At 37.9% G+C, this 12106-nt stretch overlaps 1 protein-coding gene across 21 annotated transcripts in view; it reads right to left on the bottom strand.

Moving 5' to 3' along the window:
* The window catches only part of ADAM22 (ADAM metallopeptidase domain 22), a 224184-nt gene that overhangs the window by 182151 nt on the left and 29927 nt on the right, over positions 1-12106 (bottom strand). For all 21 annotated transcript variants that reach the window (XM_078059217.1, XM_078059219.1, XM_078059218.1 and 18 more), the window contains exon 3: positions 7700-7776. In XM_078059217.1, coding sequence (XP_077915343.1) covers positions 7700-7776 — 77 coding nt within the window. The remainder of the gene's footprint in view (positions 1-7699; positions 7777-12106) is intronic.

The raw sequence follows: 12106 nt of genomic DNA, 5'->3' as shown, positions 1-12106 counted from the left end.
ACTCTGAAATAGAACGTCAAGTGCCTTGGACCAGAGAAAGAAATAATGTGCCCTTTTCTCTGCCTGTCTCTGAGCAGAGGCTATGTCTGTGCCCTCCCACTGCTGGCACCAACCCTCCACAAGAAGGGCCTGTGGATGGGTTTGGGCTTGTGGGTTCTTGGAGTGACCACTCCTGGCCAATGTGAGCAGCCATCGCTGGTGTGCCCAGCAAAGCAGCCCTCATGAGGTTCACTGCAGGGGATCTATCAGAGGTAGAAAGAGAGTGGCAAGGTAACAGACAACAACAAATCTCATAAATAGCTGAGGGACACGCTTGGAGATGGAGGTAACTTAGAGCAAAAAAGCCAGCAAAGGCTTGTGCCGTAATAGTTTACATAAAAACAGGAGGTGTAATTCCATTCTGTAGTCACAACTAGAAAGGCCAGCAACATATGGGCTACAACGATGAATTATGCAACATGACAAAGTTATTAAATAAGAAAATCAGTATGTTCACTCAAATTGACTAGAAAGGGATTCAATAAAATCTAAATCTCATTCCCTTAAAAACAAAAAAAAAATTATTAAACAAGATTTGGGATTGCTTTATCATGATAAAGACTAGCTCTCAAAAATCAATAATCAACATTTCTGCTTAACAATGAATACTAGAGATATACCTATTACCAAAAGAACTAAGACAAAAATGCTATTATCACCAAGTAATAGAGTTCAGGAACTTCTAGAAAAAGCATCAAGGTGGACAATAGTAATACGAAGTATCATTTTGGAAAGAAAAAAAGAAAGCTTTCATGATTTTCTAGTCATATTACTGTCAAACTAGAAAATCCAACAGAAACAAAGAAAAACCACTAGCATTATTAAGGAAATTAATAAAGTTCAACACAAATCACTGATTTTCCTTATGTCATCAATAACTAAATTATAAAATATAGAAAAATATCCACAGTAGCAATAAAAATTACAATTTCCATGAAAAGGTTCCACATGAAATGTTCATATAAAAACCAAAGTACTACTTAATTTTACTGAAAGACAAAATAGATGTTAAAATTTATTTTTTTTAAAGATTTTATTTATCTGTTTGTCAGAGAGAGAAAGAGCACAAGCGGGGGAGTGGCAGGCAGAGGGGGAAGCAGGCTTCCCGCTGAGTAAGGATCCCGATGTGGGACTTGATCCCAGGACCCTGGGATCACGACCCAAGCCAAAGGCAGATGTTTATCTGACTGAACCACCCAGGCGTCCCATAGATGCTAAAATTTAAAAGAAAAAAATACACAATGGTATTGGATGGAAAGACTCAGTACCTATAAAACATATACTTTTCCTAAATTAAAATCTAGGTTTAGTGAGAGTCCAATTAAAATTCCAAAAGGAGAATGACGAAGTTATTCTAAAATTCCATATTAGAAAAGGCAAAAATATATAAGAAATTTTACAAAAGAAAACTAATAATGAAAGAGTTTTCCATGCTAGATATTGAAACACTTATAAAGCTACAATAAGTAGTATGGTGGTACCAGGCCAAATAATTAATGAATAGATCTTCAGAAGAGATTGCTCTGGGAAGACATTAAAATATACAGTAACTAAATATGATGAACACAGGATGACAAGTCAGTGGGGAAAGGAGTAAACACTACAAAATACGGTGTAGGGAAACCAGCAGCCTCTGCTTAGACTATCACCCAAAGCCTTTTCTGTGGCCTAGGAGGCCCTACATGATCTGGGTCCTGCTACCTTTCCAACCTCATTTAATAACTACCTTGACTTACCGTGTTCCAGCCTCTTATGCCACCTTCCTATCTTTTAAACATACTAAGCTCATTCCTGCCTCACGGCCTTGACACCTGCTATTCTCTCTGCCTGGGGCCCCTTCAGTTCAAACGTCATCCCTTCAGAGACAGCCTGTCTCTGACAACCACTGCTCAAATAGCACCCTCACCTCTAAACCAGGCGCTGTCACCCTGTAAAATTTATCTGTTAACACGTTGTCTTTCTGACTAGAATACAAGCTCCCTAAGAGTAGGGTCATTCCTTCCTTGTTTCTACCAAGTCCTCACAGTCTAGAAAAACTCTTAGCACTTACTAGAGGCTTAGAAATTTACATATATGTGCGTACATATGGATGCGTGTATACATGTATGTGTATGTATACATTGTGTACATACATATACATGTGTGTACACATGTTTAAATACATATATGATATGTTTATATGATGAAGATAAGGACCCTTATTGGCAGGGACCATTCAATACAGATTTATATTCTACAGAATAATTTTGCTTTAAATGTACATATAAACAAATATTTGCCATAATGAATTTAGTTAAACAGTAAGATATTAAGTTACAGATTTATTAATAATAGTGAAAGACATATTATGTTATTTAGTATCATCACATAACATCATCATTTAATTATAATCTAATCCCCATCGCTTATTTTTATCCACACTGTAAATAGAGCAGAGTTAAGGAAATGAGACTTCCAGACCTAAATTCCAATTCCAATTGGAGTCACACCCTATCTTTTGCCCACTGTGATTTCTACTTTTCCTGCAAATTCAAGAGTGATAATACAAAGCAATCAAGAGGTGACTAATTGGCAAATGATTCTGCTAAATGAGAGAAGACAAAACTGAACTTGCCCAGTTGAACAGAATTTGGATGCTTCTTGTCTGATCTTGTTCCTGCTTCTCCCTCTCCCCCCACCCCAACCCTATCTCTACACCACCTCCCATTCGGCATGGGCAACCCCATCTGCTGACAGCCATCATGCCTGATCCCTAGCTGTCCTCCCCATCCTTCACTGTGAAATAGGGAAAAAAGACACTGACATAAGGATCCTAAGTTAGAGAACTATTTTTCTTCTTATTGGAATAAGAAGAGGGAGAAAATGTGTAAAATACAATCAAAATTTAGGAGTAGGATCATCTAAGATCTCCAACTGTACCGCAGACTCCCTTACCAAAAACAGGCTATAAAAGATGGGTTCTTTCTTGCTAACTCTATGTTTCACATCCTAAAATAACTAATCACATCCATGTGGAGTATTTGCTTCTTTGTGGGGTGTGTGGGGATGGGTATGTGGGGGTATGGGTATGCCCACATGTGTGTGGTTTGTCAGGTCACCTGTTGTAAAAGGATCAAGGAGATATTGAAAGGAAACTTTTTCAATATCTGTGCATCACCCTGGGCAGTTTAATTATCCACTTTTTGAAGAATGGGAGAGAGATGTACAGGAAAAGAATTGCTCCAATAATACATACATAATATATATATTATTATATATGTAGTATATGTATAATTACATATATATAATAAATATATATATATATATATATATATATATATATATATATACACACACACACACACATATATATAGTATAAAAACATCTTCATTGAGTCTTTCTCTTTCTCAGGAATGTTTCACAATAAAGTATAATACCAGTCACTGATCTCTGAAAAGGTCCAACGTGGACTTGGGACTGGTTTGACCAGGCCAGGCCATATGTTTGGGTTTTTTAAATACCTCTCTCCTAAAGAGTGAAATTCCACAACTGTGTGACCCCATGAAAGAACTAAAAATCGCTTGACAAAACAGGAATTGGCTGTGCTTTTCATGTGTAAACATTCCATATTCTTTATCTGCCTTCTGTAGAAATTACAACCCAAAGGCTGAACTTACATAATTTGGTTACAGATAATTTTGTGTACCAAACACTCAGAAGGAATATTATGTAATGATACTTTTCCTTCCATTTCAATCTAAAAATATATATTACTGAGTCCATTCTGCAACTGGAATCCAGCTACACGTAGACTTACTTAATTTGCCTCTGGTTTAAAACAAATTAAAGAACTCTGGGCGCCTGGGTGGCTCAGTTGGTTAAGCGACTGCCTTCGGCTCAGGTCATGATCCTGGAGTCCCGGGATTGAGTCCCGCATCGGGCTCCCTGCTCGGCAGGGAGTCTGCTTCTCCCTCTGACCCTCCTCCCTCTCATGTGCTCTGTCTCTCATTCTCTCTCTCTCAAATAAATAAATAAAATCTTTAAAAAAAAAAAAAAAAAAAAAAAAACAAATTAAAGAACTCTACCAGTTCCACAGCCCTAGAACTGCTTCATAAGAAAAATAGCTTTTAAAGAGTATATTCAGGGGCGCCTGGGTGGCTCAGTCGGTTAAGCGTCTGCCTTCGGCTCAGGTCATGGTCTCAGGGTCCTGGGATCAAGCCCCACTTGGGGCTCCCTGCTCAGCAGGGAGCCTGCTTCTCCTTCTCCCTCTGCCTGCCGCTCCCTCTGCTTGTGCTCTCTTTTTCTCGCTCTCTCTCTCAAATAAATAAATAAATAAATAAATAAAGAGTATATTCAATTTTTCACCTTCCTGCTCCTTAACTAACACAACCCCAAGACTATATATAAACTGAAACCATGAAATAAAAACATTCTTCACAAAAATTAAAAAAAAAAATCTCTGTATCAAATCATCCTGGCTCTTAAAACTTAAAGAAACCAGCTACCTGCCACCTATGTGTAACAAAGATCCCAGGAAAAAAAAAAAAAAAAAAGTACTTTGTATATTCTTCAGCCCAGCAACCTCCATTTATGTTATTATTTTATACTCTGCTTCTTTTTTATATATATATGTTCTGTACTTCTTGCAATTTCAAATTTTCACTGCAATAAGAGAAAAAATGCCCAATGGAGGTTTTTGCCAGTATCTCAAAAGAAATTCTGCTCTACCCTTAGTCTTTCAGAGTATCCATGCTCTGGTAAGTATGGCCCATATGTGTTTCTCCTTAGGAACAGAATGTTTTGGGGCTGAGATTTCTCCAAAGGAATGAAGTGGTTTAGGGTAGAATGGACATGAATAAATATCCTTTCTTTGTCTGAGAACTGAAAACCAAGGCTTTACAAATGTCAGGAACCAGAAAGCAAGGATGAGCTATCCACAGGAATAGTGATTTAAAGGAGGGATGGGAGGGAATTTCCAGGTGTGGACTTCCCCTACTTATGCTATTAAATTTGATTTTCTCATTAAAAACATTAAATGAAATTTAAAAAATAAAGGAGGGATAGGAAAGAGTCAATGAACTAGAAACTTAGAAATCTGAACTTTCCAAATCACACCCATATACAGATGCTCAGCTTTTGGAAGCTAGTCCCAAACACTTAACCTCTGTTTCTTTTTTGCTGTTTGCCTTCTCCCCAGTTGACAGCCTCCATCTTTATCTGGTCTCCTCTGTGTCCTAGTGGATTCCGGCCTCTGGTTTCTAAGTTTATATGGCTTCCCAGGCTGGAATTTAGTATCTATTCTGCACAGCAGAAGAAGGAAAAGATAGTAAGGAAGGAAAGAAAATCTCTGCCCTCAAGGTGCTTATATTCTAGTGGGAGGAAAAAGATAATAAACAAAATAAGTAATTAAAATATAGAATATTAATTGATCATATGACAACGCTGGTATATTTGAACTTCTTGACCTGCAAAAATGGCGATTTCATATGAGTCAACCTCTGTATTAAATGGCGATGAATATTATTTTAAAAATGAAGTAGGGGAGAATAAGTAATAGGGTTGATGAAGGATGACAGCAGAGAGGGTTACAATTTAAAATAGGGCAATCCGGGGTCCCTGGGTGGCTCAGTAGGTTAAGAGTCCGACTCCTGATTTCAGCTCAGGTCATGATCTCAGGGTCATGATCTCAGGGTCCAGAGATCAAGCCCCACAACTGCTCTGCACTTGGCATAGAACCTGTTTAAGATACTCTCTCCCCCTCTCCCTCTGCCCCTCTCCACCCTCCTGCTCATGAGTTCCTGCTCTTTCTTAAAAAACATAAAAATAAAAAAATAAAATAGGGCAATCCATTCCTATGGGGCACAATTATGTGAGACTGTTTTTGCTACTTTATCATTATTTTTCTAAGGAGCATGCATTCCTTTATAATGAGTTTTTTAAAACTTTATAATATCAAGCTTGCTGAAAAACCGCAATGAGTCACTTAAACATGTAAATTTTAGGGCACTTACATCAAGTAGGAATATAAGATACAAATCATATTAACACAGTCTTATGATCTATGAAATTAGATTAAATCCTGTGTGGTACAAAGAATCTAATTATATATGTTTTAAGCCATTAATTTTAAAAACAAGCAATAAACTGTATTTTAATGAGCATAGTAGAAATACAATTTACTTTTTTTTCTTTTTTTAAAGATTTATTTATCTATTTTAGAGAGAGATAGAGAGTGTGTGCATGCATGAGCCGGGGGAGGGCCAGAGGGAGAAGGAGAGAAAGAACTCCAAGCTGACTCCCCACCAAGCATGGAGCCCTATGCGGGGCTCAATCCCATGACTCCAAGATCATGACCAGAGCCGAAATCAAGAGTAGGCCACCCAAAGAATTTAGCCACCCAGGTGCCCCTATGTTACATTTTTTTAAAATTTATGTTACATTTTTAAAATACACATGATCAAAGAACAAACAACTCCTATTAATGGATCACCCAAATAGTTTCCACCTAAAACAATGCGTTTCAGCATTTAAATTGTGAACTACAAAAATGTGAGGAGAGGAGAGAAATACTTATAAAAGGTATCTATGAGACAGCTTAATTAAAAAATAAACTATGAGTGCCTGGGTTGGCTCTGTCAGTTAAGCGACTGACTCTTGGTTTTGGCTCAGGTCATGATATCTGGGCTGTGAGATCGAATCCTGCATGGGCTCTGCGCTCTATGCTCAGAGCATCTCCTGCTTGAGATTCTCTGCCTCTCCCTCTCCGTCTGCCCCTCCCCCACTCTCTCTCTCAAATAAATACATAAAATGTAAAAACTAAATAAAAAATGAACTAATACATGGCTTAAACATTAACATAACACAAATGGAATTATAACACTTTGTAAATAAATTCCACAAAAACTAGGATACTAGTAAGACTAATTATTAAATTAATCCATTGGACATGGCCTGGAATCTAAAAGGAAGATGTGAATTCTCCTTCCAAATACTAACTGACCCAGCTCAATAATCTGTTCATATGTGCCCATTCCCCAAAAGAAATCTAAACCAGTACTGCTCAACAGAACCTTTTGCAGTGATGGAAATGTTCTGCCTTGTCCCTAAGGTAACCACTAGCCACACATGGCTAATGAACACTTGAAGGGTGGCTAACAAAACTGAGAAACAGAATTTCCAAAATTATATCATATTTACAGAATAATCACAGTACCCTAAATCTCAAAAAAATTGACTCCCAAATCAATGCATCTAATGCCATTATTAGGGGTCACACATCATGCAGCTAATCCTCTGAATCATTGAGCAAAAAGGGTAACTCTTTTCTGCTGTTCTTAAGAAAGACATTTTAATACCCAAAATATTATTTTCACAATTTACTGCATTCATAGGAACTTAGGTCAGATATATTCTTATGCAAAATATTAGAGTAAGTCTTGCCCTCCACATTACCTTCTTAAATCTGTTACAGCTGTTCAATTTCAAACGGATATCCATTTCCTATTATTTGCCAGACTTTATAACTTACAATCAATAGATACAAAAGTTTTAAATGTAGTCATTTAACAGATAGGGGAAGATGAAGTAAAATACAGTAAGAAAACAAAACCTTACAAAAGGTTATAAAAGTGGATTGAATGTGTATCTGACAAAATGAAGTACAGCTCAACCAAGACTTACTGGTTTAGCACGACGTCAAGAATAAAGGATGTTCCAAAGGCATCAACCTGGAAGCTTGCCTGGTCAACATGAGTCAACTGCAATATCAAAAAGATAAAAGGTACTTATTATTCAGCCACTGCAATCAGACAATAAGCATTTCTTATGATGATTCAGAAACGTTTATAATATTACAAATTAGAAAAACGATTCAACATGGAGATTAAATTTAAAAAAGTAAAATCCACACCTTTTTATAAGCCAAGCATTCACCAATCTGAAGTAAAGCACCACCTCACCCAAGAGGTTAAGTACCCTACCTTTCTGGTTTATCTCAAATGGCTAAACAGTTCATTTCCAAGAAGACTACACTTCATTCATTTTACTCTATATTAAATGACTGGCTCCTTTAAAATTAAACTTTGTACATTAAAAAAGAGGGAAAAATATGTTCAATTCAAGAGTAAAATACTAACAAGGAAGATATCTAAACCTCCACAAAAAAAAATTTTCATCCTACCTGAAATATACTTTAAAATTAATATTTCAGTTCTAATTTGCCAAACATAATTTTATAGAAGTTTCTTCCACATCTTCCTAGAGCAAAACTGAATCTCTGCTATCTACTGAAAATATCGCCTATGAAAACTTGTTTGGAAAAAAAAAAATCACTATTTCTTATGCTATTCTAGGAACTCCCAGAGAAAAATCACAAGGGACTCTAAAAAAAAATGTAATGTTACCAATAACACTAATATTAACATATTGAACAATCATGTGCATTAACTGAAGAGAAGGAAACAAAACCATTTATTCTGTTTGATTCTCCAAATATTAACTGTAGCTCTAGCTAAGCAGTAGAACCATGAACTAAGTTTTTTGTTTATGTTTCTCTAGTATCCAAAATTTCTAAAATAAACATGTATAATTCCAACAGTGAGAATAAAAGAATCTATTTATCTATTATCTATTTTATAGATAAAAACCATCTGAGCAACCGTATTTAAGTAGTATGTGAGGCAGATGGTGTTACTGTTCCCAGAGAACCAGCACATCTTAAAAAAAAGAAACATCCTAGGATTCTGAGGGCCATTAAGGACACCTCAATCATCCCTGGGATTTTCACACATAGTAAGTTTATGGTATTAGGTGAAAGGAGAGAGAGAGCGCTTAATTAATAATAATAAAGCTTTTTGGAAAGAAAAAACAATTCTTATCTTTAAAGTATTTGAAAGAAGTAGGGGTAAGAGAATGTAATACCTCAGGTGCTAACACATTCCAGTCCCCATGGAACCCCAAGAATGAAGAACTATTTGGATACCTCTCAGCCTCATTATTTCATTAACCATTCAACTTTAACTCCTGGTTCTTCCCAGGTAACACCAGGCTATCACCAAACTCTGGCTTTTTTTCCTTTTTATAATTTTTGAAGCCACACCTTACTCTTCATTCCCGTATCTGCCACAGATCATATTCTCCCTGATCTAAAATTGACTCTTTACCAAAACCCAAATGTAAGCCCCAGATTTTCTACTGTACCAAATACAAACTTTCTCTCCCTGGATATCAAGATCCTCCACAGACACCTCTCCCCACCCCAGACAGAATGGTACACAAGTCTCCAAGGCCCCACCCGTACCCTATCCGTGGTCAGTTCTCCCTTCTCTTTAATTCATCAAGCTGGGTGCATTCCAACTGTTTTTGTGGCTTTCATTCATCACTTCTGTGGAGTGCCTTTCTGAACCAGACCCTTGGATAATGATCTTCACCAAGGCCACTTCCCAGAAATGGCCCCTATCCATCCTTCAAGATGTAGCTCAAGCTCCTCTTCGTATCAACCTCTTAGGGTTGTCCTAACAAAGTACCACAGACTAGGAGGCTTCAACAACTGAAACTTACTTTCTCATAGTAAGGCTGGAGGCTGGAACTACAAGATCAAGGGGTAGGCAGATTTGGACTCTCCTGGGACCTCTCTCCTTGGCTTTTCACTGTCCTCACGTGGCCTTTTCTCTATACCTGGCCCACCCTAATGACCTCATTTAACCTCAGTTACAGCTGTAAAGGCCTTATCTCCAGAGTCACAGCAGGGGTTAGCGCTTCAACACAGGAATTTTGGAGGAGACACAGTTCAGTCTAAACACTCCTCTTCCTTGAAGTCTTCCCAGTCTTTTCCAACCTCCTTCTCTCCTCCTCCTCAGTACTGTTCACTATGATACGAGGGCCTCAGGACTGACCAGCATCAGGGACTCAGTATTTCCTGATTGACTCATTTTATCAGTCACCTGGATACATAAACGAACAACAATGGAACAGCTATAAATTACCTGCTTACAGAAGTGCACTCCTTCCATCAAGGTTGTTCTTTTTTTTTTTTTTTTTAAAGATTTTATTTATTTGAGAGAGAGAGAATGAGAGAGAGCACATGAAAGGGGGGAGGGTCAGAGGGAGAAGCAGACTCCCCGCCGAGCAGGGAGCCCGATGCGGGACTCGATCCAGGGACTCCAGGATCATGACCTGAGCCGAAGGCAGTCACTCAACCAACTGAGCCACCCAGGTGCCCCATCAAGGTTGTTCTTAATGCCACGTCAGTGGATAATGTCTTTACTTTTGTCTAAAAGCTTTCTGAGTTTCCGGAAGTGCTAACAACCATGTTTTGGAACAGCCTGAGGATAGCGCTGCTTCCCAGCACTGATGTCTCCATTAAAACCTCTCTTCTCTCCATTCTTTCTTGGTACTTAACGGGGGTGAACGGGGCAGAGGCCCCATGTTATTCATCATGGTATCCTGATTCAGTGTAGGGATCAAGATAACATCACCGTTCTTTTTCAGCAAGATACTTACTGTTTATATTAATTTCATCTAATTCTTATGTTTTGTTTTTCCTGCAGCTTCAGTTTAAAACATCTAGTATCTTATTTTATTGATCTCGCATGTGTCCCAAAGAGAAACGTATTACTTAAATTCAAATCTACTGACAGCAATGTTTAACTGCTGTTTAGCAAAAAACATTTGCATTATTGATAGTAATAGGAACAACAGTATATTAATATTGTTTTAATCTAAAGCAAGCTTCCTTAGTCTGTATACAGAGTGATTCACTCAACAAATACCTTCTGAGAGTCTCGCAAGTGCTGGGAACTATTCTGATTTGGTGAAGAAAATAGACCATGTTTCTCTGTTAGTGGAGCTTATTTTCTAGGGGAAGGAGACAGAAAGTGACAAATAAAATGACAGAAGATGAACAATAAAAAATAAACTGAGAAAATAAATACACTATTCCCAGATTTAATAAAACAAGGTAAACAGGTGACCAGGGTGGATGGGATTCTAGGTGGTCCTGGAAGGCTTTGGAAGGAACTGGCATCTAGGTGACACATGAATGACTAAAGGAATCCGTAGTAGATAGAATAATGACCCTACAGATGCCCACACTCTAATCCCCGGAACCTATGAACATGTTACCTTACATAGCAAAAGGGAATTTGCATTTGTGATGAATTTAAGGATCTTGAGATGGAGAGACTATCCCGGGTTATCCAGGGGGGCCCAATTTATAAGACCAGAGTCTTAGAAGGGTCAGAGTCAGAGAAGGAGATGTGATAATGGAAATAGAAATTAGAATAAGGTGAGGCAAAAGCCATATGCCAATGAATACTGGAAGCCTCTAGATACTGGAAAAGGCAAGGAACAACTCTCCCCTAGAGGAACACAGTATTGCCAACACCTGCATCTTAGCTTTGTAAAACCCATTCCAGCTTCTAATCTCCAGAACTGTAAGAAAATTAATTTTTGTTGTTTTATAATATTAAGTTTGTGGTAATTATTACAGCAGCAATGGGAAACCAATACAGCATTGCTGGCATTATTCCTCAACGTTTAGAAAAGCAGCTCCCATGAAGAGCTGATTTCACCAGTGGTTCAATGTCATTCTCCTCCGTGGATTGGTTAAAACCAAGGCGCTCACAGCTGTAGCTCAGACATCCACGAAGGCACGAGGATCAAACTCCAAACACAAGGCTGCCCAGCCAAACCAAACTTGCCGTGGTGACCGCTAAAATAAATGTTAGCATGGTTTCCTTGCATTCTGTGTGGCCTTCTCTCTTTCCAGAATCTGCCTTCCCCATGTTTGACTTAAAAAGCAGGCCAAAGAACTCTGACAAACAAACTGAGGGTTCTAGAGGGGAGGGGGGTGGGGGGATGGGTTAGCCTGGTGATGGGTATTAAAGAGGGCACATACTGCATGGAGCACTGGGTGTTATATGCAAACATTGAATCATGGAACACTACATCAAAAACTAACGATGTAATGTATGGTGATTAACATAACAATAAAAAATTTTTTAAAAAAAGCAGGCCAAAGAGAACAAACATATTTACGTCTTTAGGTTATCTTGGAGAAACAATTAAGTAGAATTTAACTGACTTCAT

This window comes from Halichoerus grypus, chromosome 12, assembly GCF_964656455.1.
Source record: "Halichoerus grypus chromosome 12, mHalGry1.hap1.1, whole genome shotgun sequence".
In the NCBI taxonomy this organism is placed as follows: Eukaryota; Metazoa; Chordata; class Mammalia; order Carnivora; family Phocidae; genus Halichoerus; species Halichoerus grypus.
This window is presented reverse-complemented; position numbering and strand designations above follow the sequence as displayed.